Here is an 18,196-nt window from a genome sequence, read left to right as displayed (position 1 = left end):
GAGGTAACGTTCCGCGAAGACTTTTCCTTGGAAAGGGAAGGAAAGCGAGAAGACATTTTCATTTTCGTTTTACTTTTGATAAAACTCAGTTTTTCATTATTTTTAAACTGAGTAAATGTTTCAATAAAAAAAAAATAATAAAATAAAGGTTGGCTTGTCAAACAAGGAGTTAAACTTTATTGCTGAAAATAAGTTGTGATAACCACATACATTCCAGGAGGACACCTGGATATTACTGTGGCTACCGTGACCGTTTGTCCTTTGCACTGCATTGACTAAATTGCCTATCCAGGACCAATCCTTAATATTGGCGGCAATGGCTGCTAGTTGGGCAATGGCATAAGACGGTACAAAAACATTGCCTAAATTGACAGAAGGAGTTTCTGGCGTAGGTGACACTTAGTTCAAAAACTGTACAGCTTATTTTTCATCATATAGCAAACTCAATTGCAACCCCAAATGTGAAAAGTCTAGTTGGAATTCCCAAATCTGTTTTAAGACAATTACTGAAGAGATTTTACAAATCATTCTACCATTGCCAACATTTGCAAGCCTCACCCATTCCACATCATTCGAATTTAAGAGTCTTAACGTGTAAGTCCCGTGAAGTTCCGCTTTGCCGCGGATGCTGCTCCCAGCACTTCTCCTGTTGATCCTTGGACCTTTTTACAGCTACAACTACAAGCCCCAGCAGGCTCTATTGCTTTAAGGGCTGGGCGGAGCTATATAAGCTCAGGGGCGCGCGCACCCGTGTAAGTCCCGTGATGTCCCGCTTTGCCGCGGACTCTGCTCCCAGCACTTCTCCTGTTGATCCTTGGACCTTTTTACAGCTACAACTACAAGCCCCAGCAGGTGAAAACAAAGGGAGAATTACTGACTACATGAAGGAACAATTGATATGAATCTACGAGACAGTTTTTAATATATTTTAATATATTTTCTTTTTGTCTAGGCTCTATTGCTTTAAGGGCTGGGCGGAGCTATATAAGCTCAGGGGCGCGCGCACCGCGCGCGCGCACCCGTTTAAGTCCCGTGAAGTCCCGCTTTGCCGCGGTGACGCGGTTATTGCGGGAGAGCTTGATTTTAAGTGTTTTGGAATTAAATGTTAACCTTTTAAAAAAATGTTTAATGCACTATAGATATTGAGGAGTCCAAAGAGAGGTACTATAACGAAGCAAGATAGTGCCAACCATGTTCACTCTTAGATCTGGTATGCCATCTGTGGAACGAGTGCGTGCCTTATTGGAGTCCACCTCAAGAGACAGCCCTGCGATTCCCTCAAAAACGATGCGTCCTTTTGCTAAAGGTGTACCTTTGGATAGACGAATAAAAAAGAAGAAAAGATCGCGACTTGACTTTGTCGCAGGTGACCTGAGAGACTATGGGTTTGATGTTAGATGCTCTCCTCGCTCTGTGGCTCGAACTGTTGAACTTAATAACTTAAGTATATCTAATGTAGAGGCGCAGCCCTTTCATAACGAACCTGAGGGTTTATCTGTCCAGCCAACTGTTTTGAGCCCACGGTTGGCTCAAGCCATAAACGGTGACAATGAGGTGGCAGAACAGCCTTGTAACACTTCCTTGTCGGATTCAATGATGTTGCTGAATGCACGTTCGGGGATTATTAGCCTAGCACCCCTGTCTAAGCGGAATTATGATGTTGATGCTGTTGAAGATAATGCAATTATAGAGCTGGAGTCATTAGACTCTTGTTTTGTGGCCAAAGATGATGAATCCGATCTCTCTAAGTCCCCAGTTCTATTTAAAACTGGTGATAATTCTGAATCAGAAAGCTCCATCTCATTTATTCCACCTACCCCGAGGAGACCAAATAGAGACAGCATAGCTGTAAACCCGACTCCTGAGACAAAAAAAGTATCTCCTATAACATTAGAAGCAATGAATATGGCTTTGATGTCCCCTCGCTAAATTATTTGAAGTCTTAGACTCAAAGATTAATTCAATACAAAACAATGTTAAAATTATTTCGAAATCAAAGAAGGCTCTTGGATTATCTTTGGCCCAGAAACAAGAGTATGATGTCGATCAGGCTAAACTCTTCTCTAGACAATTAGGTGAACTGCTGTCATCAAGTAACAGCATCGATGACCAATTGGACAGGAAGTTGAGTTCAATTATAACTGAGAAAAATATGCAAAAGTCTAAGATTGCGTTACCTCTTGTTGAGGGCATTATAAGAGAAACAACAACAGAAGAGGTGGGGAAGGTACCTGTGATGTTACAGCCAAGCCCTTTTGTGAGAACAGCAAAAGTGGTTACTGAGAATGTGAGGGGCGAAGGCTCCGTGAAGATGTCTAAATTAGCACCTGCATCTAACGAGTTAATGCTGAGTGAAGAGGAACTTGTGGTCCCTAGTGCTGCTGTCTCAAAAATAAGAGATGAGCAACAGCCAAAAGGGACATATACAATATTTGCCAAAAATTCTAAAGGTTTAGACCACCAATTGAAAGAAAGTGTGAAGAAATCAAAAAATCAGAAGTCTAAGATAACACCTTCAAGTGGGAAAACAAAACAATTCTTTAAGTCTCTATTTAAATCAGATAAGTGCTCATTGATAGCTTCTAATGCAATCTCAAAAAAATATCGGAACTTATCACAAGAGCGACAAAGATTGATGAGTAAGGAGATTGACCTACACCATGACCCCCACTATGTGGTTCCCCCTCATGCTCCTCTAGACGAGTTGGTACAAATTGCGGAGGATCTTGAGAGCGAACCTATAAAGATGATGGCTCGGAACTCAGCCTCAACGGCCCCGAAGAATAAACAAGTGAATGCTGATGGAAGATCCAACTCAATAGTTAACACTCAGGATCTTAGAAAGGCAGTGGATGAGTATATGACTCAATTTCATCCTAAGCCATCTTTGACTTATCCATTAACCCGGGCCGTTATCCCAGCAGTGGAAAAATCTGAATTAGAGGCTGATGGGAATATAAATATTGGGAGGGCCTCTGATAATCAATTTATAATACCCTCCCGAAATGATCTACCAGTAATAGATCCAGTATTTAATGCCCAAGACAGCCTACAAAGTAATATTTTAATTTCCATCAAAGACTGTCTAGTCGCTCTGACCTCAGAACAAAAAACCCTTAAATCATCTCTGAAAGCAATGAATAATAGTCAATCTGATCTAGTTAAATCCCTCGATGGAAGAAACACTCTTAAGAATGTTTCGTTTAAATCTCCAGTCGAAGAGACCAAACGTTGTCTGCATATAGAAACATCTAATAATCAGAGTCGCCCTGGAACGAAGGTAATATCTAAGAGTAAAATGTCCACTGAGTTATTTCCTCTATTTCTTAGTTGTCGTGGAGGCTTATTTCCAAAGTACACCATGAATAGATGAAGCATAATGCAAATATTCTCGGATGTTCCGAGCTTAGAGGACATCTCCTCTGGGGATGTAGCACAAGTAGAGTTTCCTGATGACAATGATCCAACGGTGTCCTGCTTGTGGATAAGATCTCGCATCATTTATAACATCATTTGGTCTGCTAGATCTGATCTTTTTGACTTGGGCTTTAATTTGATTCCAATCACAAAAGAGTCCCCGGCTGTTGAGATCGCTAAAAAAACTACTAGTGAGACGAATGGTGATGCCAGCAACTCAGTTAGGGGATGTAGCTGTGGGAAAGCATAACTAAGAACAGATGAATTTGTTGCGCGATCCCAGAAATTTGTAGCCATGAGCTGGAATACTAGAGGACATAAACATTTGATAAATAATGTGAGTGGTTGCTTGGAAGAGTGCGATTTAATTCTTATGCAAGAAACCTGGCTAACTGTCCCACTATCCTGGGATAACCACTATGTCCACTTAGTCCCAGCTATCAAAGGACAAAAAGGCAGACCTATGTCAGGGTTGACCACTATCTCTAAAATGACCACGACAAGTATAATTTCAGAAGGGCCTAACCCTAATCCTTATCTGCAATGTTCAATAATAATGTTCCATGAATTGAAATTCCTAGTTATTAATGTATATTGGAATCCAATTGCAATTTTAACTTCTACTTTTTTTAATGATTTGAATGCACTGATAGAAGATACTATAACCACCACAGAGATTACGCATGTTATATTAGCCGGGGATCTGAATTTACATCTGTTGACACCAACTAAGAAAAGAAATATGGACCGGGTTTCCCAATGGATGATGTTTATTAACACCTGGGATTTAATAATGTTAAATGGAGCAGTTGACACTGATAATCCACCATCTTATACTTGGACTTGTGGGGCTCAAAATGCTACAATTGATTATATGTATGTTGATAGAAGGTTATTTGAGAAATTATCTGAGTTTAAGGTAATACCAACCTCAGCAAGTGATCATTGGATGCTGAGGGCTGAGTTTTCAATCCAGGTCAAGATTGAACCTCGATACTGTCAGTATCGACTGAATGGTCTGGTCATAAATCCCCAACGGAACAGGCTACAATGGTCATGTGATGCACTACAAGCTTTTGCGTCTAGTGTAACAAGTGACCATCACCGCCTGAAGAGAGGCATGAATTCACCTAATTATCATGACAAAATGCATCTCTTTGCCTCGGTTTCAGCCCCAGGTATTGGAAATGGTAATAGGTGTCATACTCATGTATTTGATCAGAGCATCAGAGAGAGGAAAGCTCATTACCGAAAACGGAAAAGGCAGATAGCCCTCTTACCGGTACATTATCGAGAGTCTGCGTTACGCAAATTGAAGACTAACTATAAGAACTGGGTTCGGGGCAATAAGGCAGCTATGTTCCAACATGATGGTGAAAAGTGGCTACAGGTGGCTAAAACTAAAAATACATCGCAAATTTGGAAGTTGTTAAATAATGGAGTAGCTGATAATCAATAGTTCAACTTGATGGTGTATCGGAGGAGAAGTGGTTGACCTACTTTTCTAACATATACGAACCTCCAACTAAAAAAATTTCACAACCCAATTTCGAATTAATTAACCCATCTTTTCAAATTAATTTCGATAAAGAGGATGTGCTATTCTATATAAACAAAGCAAGCTCATCAAGAGCCCCAGGACCAGATGGTCTATCAAATTTTGTATTAAAACAGAATCCAGAATTATGGGCATCTATTTTGTATGATGTCTTTCAAGCCGTGCAAATTAAACAAGCAGTTCCTCCATCATGGTGCAAGGCCATTACTGTACCAGTCTATAAGAAGGGAGACCGAGCGAATCCTGCGAGTTACCGTCCGATTTCTCTTCTCGACGCCCCGGGTAAGATATTTAGTAGAATTATTCTGAGAGATCTTAATAACTGGGCGTCAGAAGAGAATCGGCGTGATCCATTTCAAACTGGATTTGTAGCAGGCCTTGGCACCAGTATTAACATAACGACTCTTAATGCAATTAAAGAGCTATATGCATCAAGAAATCAACCAATCTACTTAGCTTATGTTGATTTTCGAGTAGCGTTTGACTCCGTAGATCGGAATCTGCTATTCGAGAAATTATTAAAATTTGGGTGTCCACCTCCGCTTGTATATTTAATATATTTACTCCACTCTAATACCTCAATGAGGGTTAAATTGAACCTTGAAGGGCTACTATCTAAAGAGATCTTAACCCAACGAGGCCTGAAACAAGGATGTGTTCTTGTTGCTACATTGTTTAATTTGTTTATATTTGACCTAGGCAACGAACTCAGTAATGTAGTGAACGATGCTCCTAAACTTGGGAATCAGACCATTGCATGCTCTTATATGCGGACGATTTAGTTCTCATTTCGCAAACGCCGAGTGGCCTACAGAACATGCTTGATAAATTGGACCAGTATGTCACCGGGAATAATCTTATTTTAAACTTGGAGAAAACACAAGTGATGGAATTGGGGAGATATAAGTCAAAACTAAGAAAACAGTATCGCTGGTTTTTGAACAAACAAAAGCTGAACGTAGTGAATGAATATAAATACCTGGGTGTTTTATTCAGTAATTCTCCCACAAATATGCCTCAAAGAGACAGTTTAAACGGTAAACTGACCACACTAATATCTCAAGCGAGAATTCTGCAACACAAGTATGGTAAATTCTCATGTAAACATATTCTTATCTTTTACCAGCAAAAGGTACTCCCTATCATTACTTATGGGTGTGAGGCTTGGTTGCCTTTAGAGGCTTGTTATTGGAATAAACTTGAAGCAAAATTCTGGAAGAAAGTCTTGAATCTTCCAAACTCGAGTCCAACAGCACTGCTTCGCTTTGAGTTGGGAATTTTATCAGTAAACATACATGCATCGTGGAAGAGATGCTGCTTATTTAGGAAATGTGTGTTAGGCCTGGCAAGCAATGGCATACTTAAGATTCTGGCAGATTATCTATTACGCTCGGTACAATTATTTCCATCCAGTTGGAGAGCGGCTGTCATGTCTGATTTGACTGAAGCAAACATCTCATTAGATACCCTACTAACCAATCCTATTAAAGCCAAAACTAAATTATACCAACTTGACTGGAATCTAACACAACAAGATTGTTTAAAATTAAAAGATTTTGATAGATCCTTGTTTGGGCATAAAAAAACTCCGCCAAACCACTGATTATTTACTGAAATGTCCATCTCATAAACTCAGAAATCAAATACTGAGATTCCGTTTAAATCTATGGCCGACCAAAGAAATTTTGTTAAGGAGGGGCATCATTACGTCAGATGCTTCACTCTGCCGATTCTGTAATGATGGATTAGTTAAAAAAAATCTGAAACACTTATTAATAGAATGCGTGGCTTTAAAAATCCAGAGAAAAGATATTATTGATAAATTGACAAGGCACCACTGTATAAAACGTTCTAATGATGAACTATGGAAGGAGCTATTTGCAACTCCAAAGATAACAATAAGAATAGCCACTATCCAATTTCTAAATAAGCTTCTATGCCCCAAATGTCCAAGTAACCAACTGGTTTGAAGAAATGGAAGAGTTGGGAAAGAAAGAACAGAATAATTTTATTTTTTTTCTTAATATATTGATAATGCGATCATATCTATTTTACTGTGGTGTTTTTTTTTTTAACTTTTAACTATTTATCTTCTTTTGATCCGTAAGATCAACTATGTTAATCATATGTGAAACTGTATGAATTTTTTTTCCCTTTTTTCCTTTACTTTCTCCTTTTCTGTGTTTACTTGGTATGTTCTGATTACTTGTATTGTATATGTCTTGCATAAAATCATGTTTTGTTTTGAAAGGTTAATTTAATTAGCCAACCAAACTAAATTAAAAAAAAAACATAGGAATTTTATAGAAGATTTTAAATATAAATTCACGATTTAAATGTGCATTCCCATGCATGGCCGGATCACTTAGCCATCCTAATACCGTGGAGGGATTATAAAGCAATGAGGCATTGTCATGGCTTTGTTTAGAAGCCCCCCCCATTTTCTCCCTTTCATTCCATACCCTCTCCCGTCTCTACCAGCTAAGAAGGACAAACAGGGGGTAGAGACTCTAAATGTGTGCGTTTATCATGAGGTGACACAGCAACATTTCCTTTTAGTATCACATCTTGTTGTTTGGCCCCCTTAATCTTACCATCTAAATGTTGTCCTTCTAGTTGGCTTGAATGACCCTGTAATAACGTTCCTTGGTCTGTGCCATTAGTGTGCCGTAAATGTTTGGTGGAAACTACCTTAATGGGATATAAAGAGGACAATTGTGTTTTCTTAGATCCTAAAGCTGCTACAACAGGTGTGGTTTTTTGTTTACACCTGTGGATTTAGCATCTCCAGTAAGCACTACACTCAGTTGCGTTATCCTGTTTTTGTATTTTAGTTTACTTATTTTTTTTTACATTTCCCCATTTCCTTTTTATTGCTGCACCCTGGATCACCATCACCTTGAGGGTGCGGCAGAGCTAGCTTGCTTTCGGCATTTTATTAATCTAGGTCCACAGCCCCTTCTTCCACATTGCACAGTGTACGGTCATTCACTACAATGACGGACGTTTCGGAGACGTGCTGGGAAATGTAACCTACTATTGAGGTTTTTTTTTGTTGGCAAATTGTACTTTTTGCGTTTTGTATTCGTTAAAGAGCTCTTTGATATAGGTGTCTGTTTGCAAGACATAAAGCCTCCATTCTTCGATCCATTCACATGTGTCTGTCCCACTGTCTAAAATAACAAAGGGGGCATTTCTTCAGGTAATTCCTCATTCTGCCCCTGTTCAAGCAGATGAACAAGTGCTGAAGGACTATCCAGCACTGAAGTGGAGGAAGGAACACCGATGTGACGGGCCAGACGCGTTAGATCGTCGGCAAGTTTAATGATCATCTCAAGTCTGCAACGAATTTCAGCTTTAGGACATTGGGATTGTTTATCAGTTTCATTCTCGATGATAACCATTTCTTCCCTCTGCTCAGTCACCGCCTGTTAAAAAGAACGTTTCAAAAACAGTGCTGCATTCCCTGCAATGTCTGTTTGAGAAAACTTCACCTTGATGCCGAAAGAATCTGTTTGTGAGGCCACGGACTGGGTGGTGTTTCCCACTGAGCCATATTCAAGTGCATTATCGGTAACAGAGACCTTGTTTATGCTGCCATATAACATTCCTTCGATCTTATTAGTGTTTGCTATAAGCTCTGTGTTTGATTGTTTTAAAGATCTTATTTCAAGGTGTTAGTTCATGCCCCATATCTAAAAGATTTAAGATCCTACTCATGACAGGGAACTGCAAATCCATAGTCTATGATGTATGGGCAACTGGTGAGGGCCCTGAGAAAGTGTTATGCACTGGGTCGTAATTTATCCTGGGCGGGAAAGTGGTTCTACAGGACTAGAGCACCCATGTATCCCTTGGTTAGTACTAAGAATTAGCTTAGCAGAAATGCCATTGGCATCATTTTGGAACATTGCCTTACTAATAGTTTTCAAATGTGTATTTCTAGTGGGTCTACTTTTCATGCTGCCCACATCTAGAGCGGACTGCATGTGACATGCTAAAGCAATGGAGGTACCCTCTCGGTAACTTGCTTGATGCAAATGTACATACTCTATGCCACCTTGTCTACCTGTGGCAGGCGTGGACGGGCCAAGTGAGAGGCGTGCACGCTTAGAAAGTTCCATCATAACGGTGGACCCCATCTTAGTTTGGCAACCAGTTGACTTTCTCAACACAGATTATGAAAGGTATATTTTATTTTAAATTATTACCCCTTGCATTAGACTACTTTAAATCCACTATTAAAAATGAAAATAATGTTAGCCAAATGCACGATCTATTGGTAACAGGTTACATAGTCTATATATGGAACGCATACAAATAGAACTTGCCATAAATTAACCTTGGTTTCTTTCTTTTCCAATTCTCCAATTTCCCTGCCCATTTTGCAAACTGTTCCCGCATTACCCAGACTAATGCCATAGGATAAATGTATTACATTTACTTTTAAGAAAACTGTTTAGGTTTTAACGTCTTGACAAAGCCCAGTGGGCGAAACACATGCGCGTAACAATATACTTGTGTTAATTTACTTGATATTCTTTGGCAATAACTTCCGTTACCGTTGGTAACATAATATGTACGCACTAGATGCTACATATTCCAGATTATAATTTCCTTTAGGCACCTGGCTGTACTTGATGTTAACGAAGCAGTACAATAACGGACTCTTACTTTGAACACTATGAGAATTAATGGTATCACTGCTGGCGCCTTCTAAAGACAAGTATTCATTTCATTGAATTGCAAAATGGATAGACAATTGGCTTCACTTTAAAATCAAGACGAAGCGGATATTCTTTTAGTTACTACACCATTTCACTTACAATAAGGACAATGTTTGCATGCTGAAATTCAATTATCCAGCAACACAAATAAACATAACCCTTTGTGTAATGTTAGATTCCATACCATCTAGGATTACCCAGACAAACCAGATTCTTAGTTCGTATAACTACGATTTGATACACTTATGGCAAATTAAACCTATTTGGCCTGTGGAAACACTGTGCCAGTGTTGCATGTGCTGTAACCAGTACTAAAGTACTTAACCAATTATTGAAACGATCTATCCGCCGGACCAACCATACAACGATTAAACTTGTATAGCCTTGAACACCCCAAGAGACATTAACATTTCTGCAGTTCTTTGGAAGTTACACTGGGTTTCAGTAAATTCTACAATAACTTTTGTATTGCCAAATTATAGCACAGAGAACCCTGTATACATCAGCATCTATTTAAAACAAAGAACAAAACTGCATACATCTTCTTGCACACAGAGCACCGATGAGATTTACTATTCCTAATTGTTCAAGTGATTTACAGCACTTAAGTTCTTGTGCAGTTATAGCAGCTCCAGAATACATTACTGGCAAATATCCAGCCTGTTAAAGAACGTTATTCTATTAGAAGGAAAGTTAAAACATTCTTGTTTTAAGCCCTTTAACTTTCAGATCAATGATATTACACTAGGTTGAGGGCCGGCACCCTTTGGAGAGGTTGGCGGGGGGGGGGGGGGAGGTAGCACCTTTACCCAAGCAAATAATCATCTCAATCAAATACTAATCTCCTACTCTGGGTTCTCGTACCAACTCTTCAAGGACATCCAAATCTTTTCTTTTACTGAACTTTCCTCTGATATCTATGAAAATGTCCAAGTACTCTCTGATATTAAACTCTACCAAAACAGAGGTGCTCTTCTACGCTGCCAAACACTCATTTCTTTTCTTCAGCTAGAAACCGCAGCATCATCTATGACCCTTCTCACACCTTCTCTACTTTCATTGGAGATGAAAAAGCAGTTCGCCTGGACTTCCTAAATATTAAGCAAAACAGGCACCTCCTTCCTTTCACCACCACTAAGCATCTCTTAACCACTCATCTTCTCTAAACTGGACTACTGTGCCAGCATTCCCTTTGGTATGATATGGTATTTGTAACGCGCCTATACACAGGTGGTCTCCCCAAATATGCTTTCTGTCCTCTTGACAAGATGATTAGCTTCCCTATTAGGACTCTCGTTGAACTCCCTCACTTCACAACTACTTTCTAGTCGTACCATCACTAGGCTGACGATGCAAAACAGGGACAAATTTAAAATGTCTTCTCCTGGATCACATATCTATCCCCAGTAAGGCACCACTACAGTTACCCAACTCTACAAGACTTCTTGTAATCTCTGCTCTGCCTCGACTACCTTTGTGGCTCCTCGCCCTCCCAGAGCTTCCTCTCGCTTACACTACTTCTCTCTTTTTGTTCCACTTGAATGGAACTCCCTTCCCCCGGACATCAGAGAAACAGTCCACAATGATTTGTTCAAAACCAAACTTAAAGCCTACCTTCTCACCTCAGAGGTAACCTGTTAACCTACTTCTCATTTGCTTGCTAGCTAACATACTGCCATCGCCTCCAACATGCCTCTGTTCCTCACTTTCTTTGCCTCCACTCTAGCATTTTACCTGTTATTATGGCATTTATCGAGCATGGACCCATCCTTGAGAAGCAATGGCGTGCTTTACAGATGTATACAATAATACAGATACATAATGGAGTGCTTTACAGAGGCATACAACAGTACAGAAGCATAACAGAGCGCTTTTCAGAGTTAACAGAACAGATATACAGCGGGCAGTAGGATACAGAGCGGTCTCATCCAGAGCACAGATGGCCCTACTGCCTACCTGCACTTTAAACTGTCCATCGTCTTTAATCTATGCATGTCCATTTATGTGGTGTCCCCAGTGACTGTTCCATTTACTCCCCTCCACAATCTGGTCAGAATGTCCCTCAAACTGACCCCATTGTAAGAAGCCCACTGCTTCCCGGCAAATCTGATTTCTTATCTATTGTATATTCTTTTGTGATCAAAAGAGCATTGTTCATCCTGCATGTATATAAATAAATACTAGTTTGAGGACTGTCATACCCTTTGGGTGGTAGCGCTTTTACCCAATCAAATACTCCCATACACAACCCGGCGTTTGAAAATTATGCACAAGAAGTGGAAGAGTAAACTCTAATGAAAAGCGAGAAAAGAAATGGACCAAAGGGAGCTAGTGACGGAAATACGAGGAGAGAGCAGAAAAATTAGAATGAACAGAAGATTGAACATAAGGGAGCCAGTCGGTAGGCAGGAAGATAAAGCAGGAGAGCTAAGCAATAGGCAAGACGAGAGAGAATGAGAACAGAGATGAGTTTAGTGGCTAGAAAAGATCAAAATGGGTGCGGCTTGCCAATGTTATAGAGCTGAAACCAGCAAGAGCACGCAGTGTTGGAGATATGACTACCGAAGTAAAGGGAGGAATCAAAGATGACACCAAGGCTACGGACTTGTTTTGAGAAGGGATTAAGGAAGGAGGAATGAAATGGAGGAAGGAAAGAAAGAAATGGATTTCACTTGAGATGTAGGAAACGAGAGTGCATCCAAAAGTGGATGGGGTGTAGGCAGGCAGTAATCGTGGAATGAACAGAGTTAGAAAAAGGAGAAATAAAGAGCAGAGAATCATCAGTATTAAAGCGTCAACACAATCCAAAAGGTTTAAGGTCAGCAAGAGAGGAGGTGCAAAGTGAGAACAGAACCAAGGACTGAAGCCTGCAGGACGCCATGGAGTAGTCGCAAGGCAGGGGAGCTGTTGCCACACCTAGTAACAGAAAAGGAGTGATTTGAGAGACAAGAATGAAACCAGTTGAGAGCAGAACCAGAGGTGCCCAAGAATGCAAGTGAGGATAGAAGACAGGGCCCGGCATGTTCTCCCTCTCCACCTCAGGAAGGGCCCCAACCTGCCTTACCTCGCACACCATGCCTTAGCAATCCATACCTTCACAACATCCCTCCTCCCACAATACTAAGCATGCTTTTCTTGCTCCCTAGCAGTCAGCGTCAAGCCCTCTTGTATTTAACACTAGCAGCAGGGCCGAAACTTCCTTCTGGTCTGTCCGCAAAAAACTCAAAACTTGGCTTTTCTCACAAGATAATTAAGCTCCAGCCCGACCTGTACTATGCGGAAGGCAAACAGGAGCATTAGTTGCATATTTGTACCACACTTCTGTTATATTGTAACTAACTACCACTTGCAATATCTGGAACCAGCGGCTTAATGCCCGCTGGTTTGGCGTCCTATACAAATAAAATAAATGTCAGACCTATCTAACCTTACTCTGACAGCTCTTCCCACGCAAAGCATGGCATGTCCGCTGTTCCAACAGGGCCCCACCTGTCCTTTCTATCCGCACCCAAGAGTGGCAAACATGCCCTCAGGCTGCACTTCTACTCCTGGCATAAACAACTGTGCCCCCTTGCACTACAATGAAAAACCGTGTTTCCATCCTACCAATCATTAACCCTCAAACAACACACAAGGCTGGGCCCACTTTAGCATGGAGGCACCCTCAATGGTGCCTAGTGACAAGCATGCCCTGCCGCTCACTCCTGCCAGTTCCAGGCCTACTCTCCCCTGCTCTAGACAGTGCCCTCTCCTCAGGCAGAGCCTGTCCTCGCACTTCAAACAGCAAGTGCTCAGACTTCACACCCCACAAAAACCAGCATATTCTCCGGTGGTGGTGGCCCTTTCCCACCAGCAAATGGCAGTGCCCGGCTTGCCCCCCGGCCTGGGCAGCAGTTTTCACATGAAACAGTTAACACCCATCTGACACTCTTAGGAGCCTCCATGAACTCTCGTTCGGCAGGAAGCGCTAGCACCCACCTGCCCATGTTCTGCCGGCCGCCTCCGCCAGGTGCCGGGGCGCCGCTGCCTCCACCGCAGGGCTTTCGGTTAGTCCCGGCCTGCTGCTGCTTCATGGACATGACGGCCGGCCCATATACAAGGGAGATTCGTCAACAAAACACAAGGACACTGGAAAGAGGAGGGCGGCTGCGCAGGGGCCTGTCCTGACGCCGGCCGGGGTACTGTCCACAGCCTGTCCCAGGTCTTCCCGTGCTGTCAGAGCCGCTTGTTCTGTGTTTTTTCCTAAAATCTCCAAAGTCAGCACCGGGACCTCCTCGACTCTGACAGTAGCTTGTATTGGGCCTTTTCAGCGGCTCCTACACTAACTAAGTACAGACACCACAACAGTCTGAGCAGAGACGACCGCGGAGGAATATCTTTGTGGAGCCGCCTCTGGACCTCTTTGCGTGTTACGTAGCCCACAGTTTCGCTTTCGTTGCTGGGGCGTATGTGCCCCGGTGCGGGTGGCTGCGGGGCTTCTAATGTGACGTCAACATGTTTTTCTATGAAGCGGGAAGCGGCTTTTGACGGATGGTGCAGGGATGTGCAGCAACCCACAGTTGAACGATGGGACTCTTTTGCTTGTAAGCGGAGTGTTACTGAACGTGGCAGCGCTTCGCACACGGCACGGCTGCGTTAGCCGTGAGACGTCTCACGCGAGCCGGTGTATGCCTGACAAACCTCAACGTGTTGGAGAACGGCAAAGCTCAGTTGTGCTTCTTGTCGCAGTGTAATGTGTCCCTAGATCAGTGAATGCCACCCGCTCTCTCACTGTGAGTTTTCAGTTTTGGTTCCTTTCTCATCGTCTCGGTAAGTATTTTACCTCCACTGAGTTGGAGCTTTCGGTTGGTGTCTCTTCAACGTGTGTGTTGGTATCCAGTCATAGTTGTGCCTCGGTTTTCTCAAAGTTGGTGTATTTTACCCTCAAAAGTAAACTCGACCGCCCAGAACTGCCAACGTCCGGAAGAGGGTACACGCGATTTGAGAAAATGTGCTTTAATATGCCAGTGTCCATTCCAAATGTTCTATACATAGCCCATTTACCCTCGCCACGTATATTGACACGTCCGTGGGCATAGCTCTCAACTCACCCGCTTTTGGCGGGTGTCACCCGCCTTGCAAAGGGCTGACTCACCCGCCAGGCCTCCTGCACGCCCATTCATTCCAATGGGCGTCTCACCCGCCAGAAACAAAATCGGGTGATTTCACCCGCCTTTGCAAGACAAATGGTTGAGAGCTATGCCGTGGGTTGTGGGGGATGAAGAATCTTATGATAAATTGGTGCTCGTGATGAAAGTCCGATGTTGTTACTTTAACAGGGCGATCGCGTACAGTACGATCTCTGTTGGACAGCACCCACACCCGGGGTCAAATTGTTTAAAGAAAAAACGGGGTCTTGCTTTTTCTCCTCTGCCCTCTCCAAAACGCTTTTTTTTTACACCTGTAACAGCAATATTGAAAGAAAGTGCATCTTAAACGATAACTATTACTTCAAATCCTTGTTCCTCTCAGTGTGCAGGTTTTTGCAGCTTCCCCTCTCTAATCATTCAAACCCCTCAAGGGACCTGCCAATGACTGTAGCCCCCCCCTGCACCCACCCATTACCTGCACACACAGGTGTGCTTGCAGCAATGTCATGCTAATGGTGCTTACATGCAGAAGGCAAACGCAGAGCACTGTGGTGCAGGTCTATGTGGCGGCTGGGAAATAAGTGGACCGGCTACTGAAATAATAAAAAACAAGATAGCTCAGCAGTATGTGACACTAGAGCAGTGGTCTTCAAACTTTTTGGGCCTGCCCCCATTCTCCCCCCTAATGCCAAATGAGCAGTAAGTTGAAATGGCTATCAACTATCGTGCACTGTCACTGCACCCTACTCCCAGCATAGTCCCTCAGCTCCCCCACCTGCTCCCATCACAGTCTCCATACTCTGTCATCCCACTTCTAGCCCAGTCCCTGAGATCTCCAAACCCTGCTCCCATGGCTCCCACCCATCATGCTCCCACCACAGTCCCTGGGCTTCCCCACCCTCCCAGCATAGTCCCAGGGCCAGTGGTGGCTGGTTAATTTTATTTTTTTATGGACTTTGAGGGAGTGCTCAGAGTTTCACTGGGCTGGTCATCAGCTCCTCCATAATGGGTGAGGGGGCCACTGAGTGGATGCCCCCTCGCCTCATTATGGATGAGCCGGCAGGCTCTGCTGGCCTATAGGGCAATGCCCGTACCAAAAATGCTAGTTTGGGCCGGTCAAAATGGGCCCCACTTTTCTGCCCAATGTGGGCCAGTTTGATGAGTTACTTCGCTATGCAGCTAGTAGTTCTGACCATTGTTGCCGAATACAATTTCTTTCAATATCACTATTTGCTTACATTTTAACAAACACCCTCTTGGGTACTATTCAAACAGTCTGTGACTATCGGAATGAATATCCGTTTGCAACTGCGGGTCGCTTTTTTTTATTGGTGCCTGAGACAGTTTTATGTCCCAGTCCGACCATGTGAGCCGCCTCTGCCCATTTCCTCTAATCTAAAAGAAAACCTATTGATTTTTGGTACAAAGAGAATGTCAATTAGATTAGCTACAACAGGCTTTTTAAATGAATTATACCCAAAGTAATTGTGAATACTTTCATGAGGGAATGGTGATAGAAGGGAAGGAAAGAAAGAGAAAAAGGAAGAAAAAGAATGCTGCTGCTACTAAGGTCTTTTATATATTGGGTGTCAGGTGTAAAATGTTGAAATGTGTTATATATTGATGAATTGAATTGTAATATGTTTATTTTATGTTTTTATTCATTTTGTAATTGTTGAAAGGTTGTTCCATACAGCCAAACAATAAATAATTAAAAAAAAAAAAAGAAAACCTTTTTATTTTTTTTTATTACGTTTGATGCTGGTGCATGCGCCCCACATTTTGAAGACATCTACACTAGAGCGTCCCCAGCAGGTTCAAATCCCTGGTTGGGGGGGAGGGGGAGCTAAAAGCAAAAGTACCCTTTACTTGCCATCCAGGAACGGTGCTCCCCATCCATAAAAGTATGGTAACGAAGGCAGATTTTCGATGAAAGTAGAGGACCAGTGTTGCTCTTGATTTCTGCCCACTTTGACCTCTGACACAAACATAGCTAAGTGTAGTACGTACCAAAGGAACTTACCACCAAGCAAAATATTGCAGTATTATCGATTGTGCTGAATCATCTTAATTATTGGCTTGTGACTGGTAATGTTTTTTTTTAAATGTGAACAGATTTAAGTGGGCCATTTAAAATATGAATTTCCTCATGCAACTCTCCAATCGGTATATGCAGTGCATTTTATTCAAAGTACATTTTAGCCATGTCACAATTTTTCCACGTTGTTATCGGGGACGGCTAAGGTTGAAATCCCAGAACAACTTGAACTTTCCATTGAAATGCATTTTGCAGGAGGAATAGTTCGAAGGGTCACTGTAGGGAAGAAGTCCACTTTGGACTAAAAAGCTACATTAAATGATACACTACAGTGGAGTGCATATCAATGTTTTCGTTAGTAATCATCCACCTCGTAAAAAACTAAAAACTTAGCCGTGTGTGGCAGAACCCTTTACAGCATGCAACAGTGTGAGTTGGTAGATCTGCGTTAAAAGTGGAACGCGCCCTACCCTCTTAAGATCCTGGTCGATCAATTTGTCTCTGTCATGTGGTTGGTGTAAGTTTGCTGTATGTGTGGGTTGAGTGAATTAAGCATCACATCAGCAAAATGGAGATGCTTGGATGGAACTGGAATGTGCGATTATGGGTATTGATCAGGGTGTTATAGCAATATTCTTCCATACTTTGTGTTTTTTCCTTCAATAAAGATTTTTTAATCACATTCTGGTGTACGTTCATTATTTATGTGGGACCTGGGGAAGATACCCATGACATGTATTTGGTTCGCTTCCGGACTGACCAGCAAAGCCTACGGCCGGAGTACCAGTGGCTCGTTTTCTGCTTTTAATAGTTTTCAGTGATGCAAGTGGCTATGTGCAGATTTGTGCTGACTAGTGCCAGAGGCTGTCGGATCTATAGACCACAATGCCGAATTCTTTTAGCCTAGAACAAGTTTCTCAGAGGCACCAACGTTTTCAGTACTATTATCTATTGGAGAATGTGTGTACATTTTGTACATGCGCTTATTGGCATTGCTTTTATAATTTGAATAAGTTATTGTACTAATAGTCTGTGAGATCAAAGGTTTTCCTAAAAGACCAGACCTCTGCCAGTGTTTTGGCGGTATCGGAAGAAGGTGGGCAACACGTTTGAGGACCCCTACGACAAGTAGCATGCTTTAGAACTTTTATTTTCAGAAAAAAATTGAATGAGTTGGAGAAATTCAGTGTCTAAAAGGGCGAGACCTTTGTTAGGATAATGACGTGAGTATTTCTGGGTGGTGTGGAGGAGTTAATTAGTCTTATGTGGCCAGGTGAGTGGCAGACAGATGGTGTCTATGAAATCTCCTGCAAGCGCCAGGTTGTCT

General features: G+C 42.2%; 1 protein-coding gene across 10 annotated transcripts in view; it reads right to left on the bottom strand.

Moving 5' to 3' along the window:
- The window catches only part of ATXN2 (ataxin 2), a 2,542,428-nt gene extending 2,528,212 nt beyond the window's left edge, over positions 1-14,216 (bottom strand). For 4 of the 10 annotated variants that reach the window (XM_069619521.1, XM_069619518.1, XM_069619519.1 and 1 more), the window contains exon 1: positions 13,681-14,209. In XM_069619521.1, coding sequence (XP_069475622.1) covers positions 13,681-13,781 — 101 coding nt within the window. In that variant the 5' untranslated portion in view covers positions 13,782-14,209. Of the gene's footprint in view, positions 1-13,680 lie in introns of all 10 variants that reach the window. The other 6 variants (XM_069619522.1, XM_069619523.1, XM_069619525.1 and 3 more) reach the window with 5 other exon arrangements.
- Between the last annotated feature and the right edge of the window lie 3,980 nt (positions 14,217-18,196).

This window comes from Ambystoma mexicanum, chromosome 10 (assembly GCF_040938575.1).
Source record: "Ambystoma mexicanum isolate Mex_15411 chromosome 10, UKY_AmexF1_1, whole genome shotgun sequence".
Classification (NCBI taxonomy): Eukaryota; Metazoa; Chordata; class Amphibia; order Caudata; family Ambystomatidae; genus Ambystoma; species Ambystoma mexicanum.
This window is presented reverse-complemented; position numbering and strand designations above follow the sequence as displayed.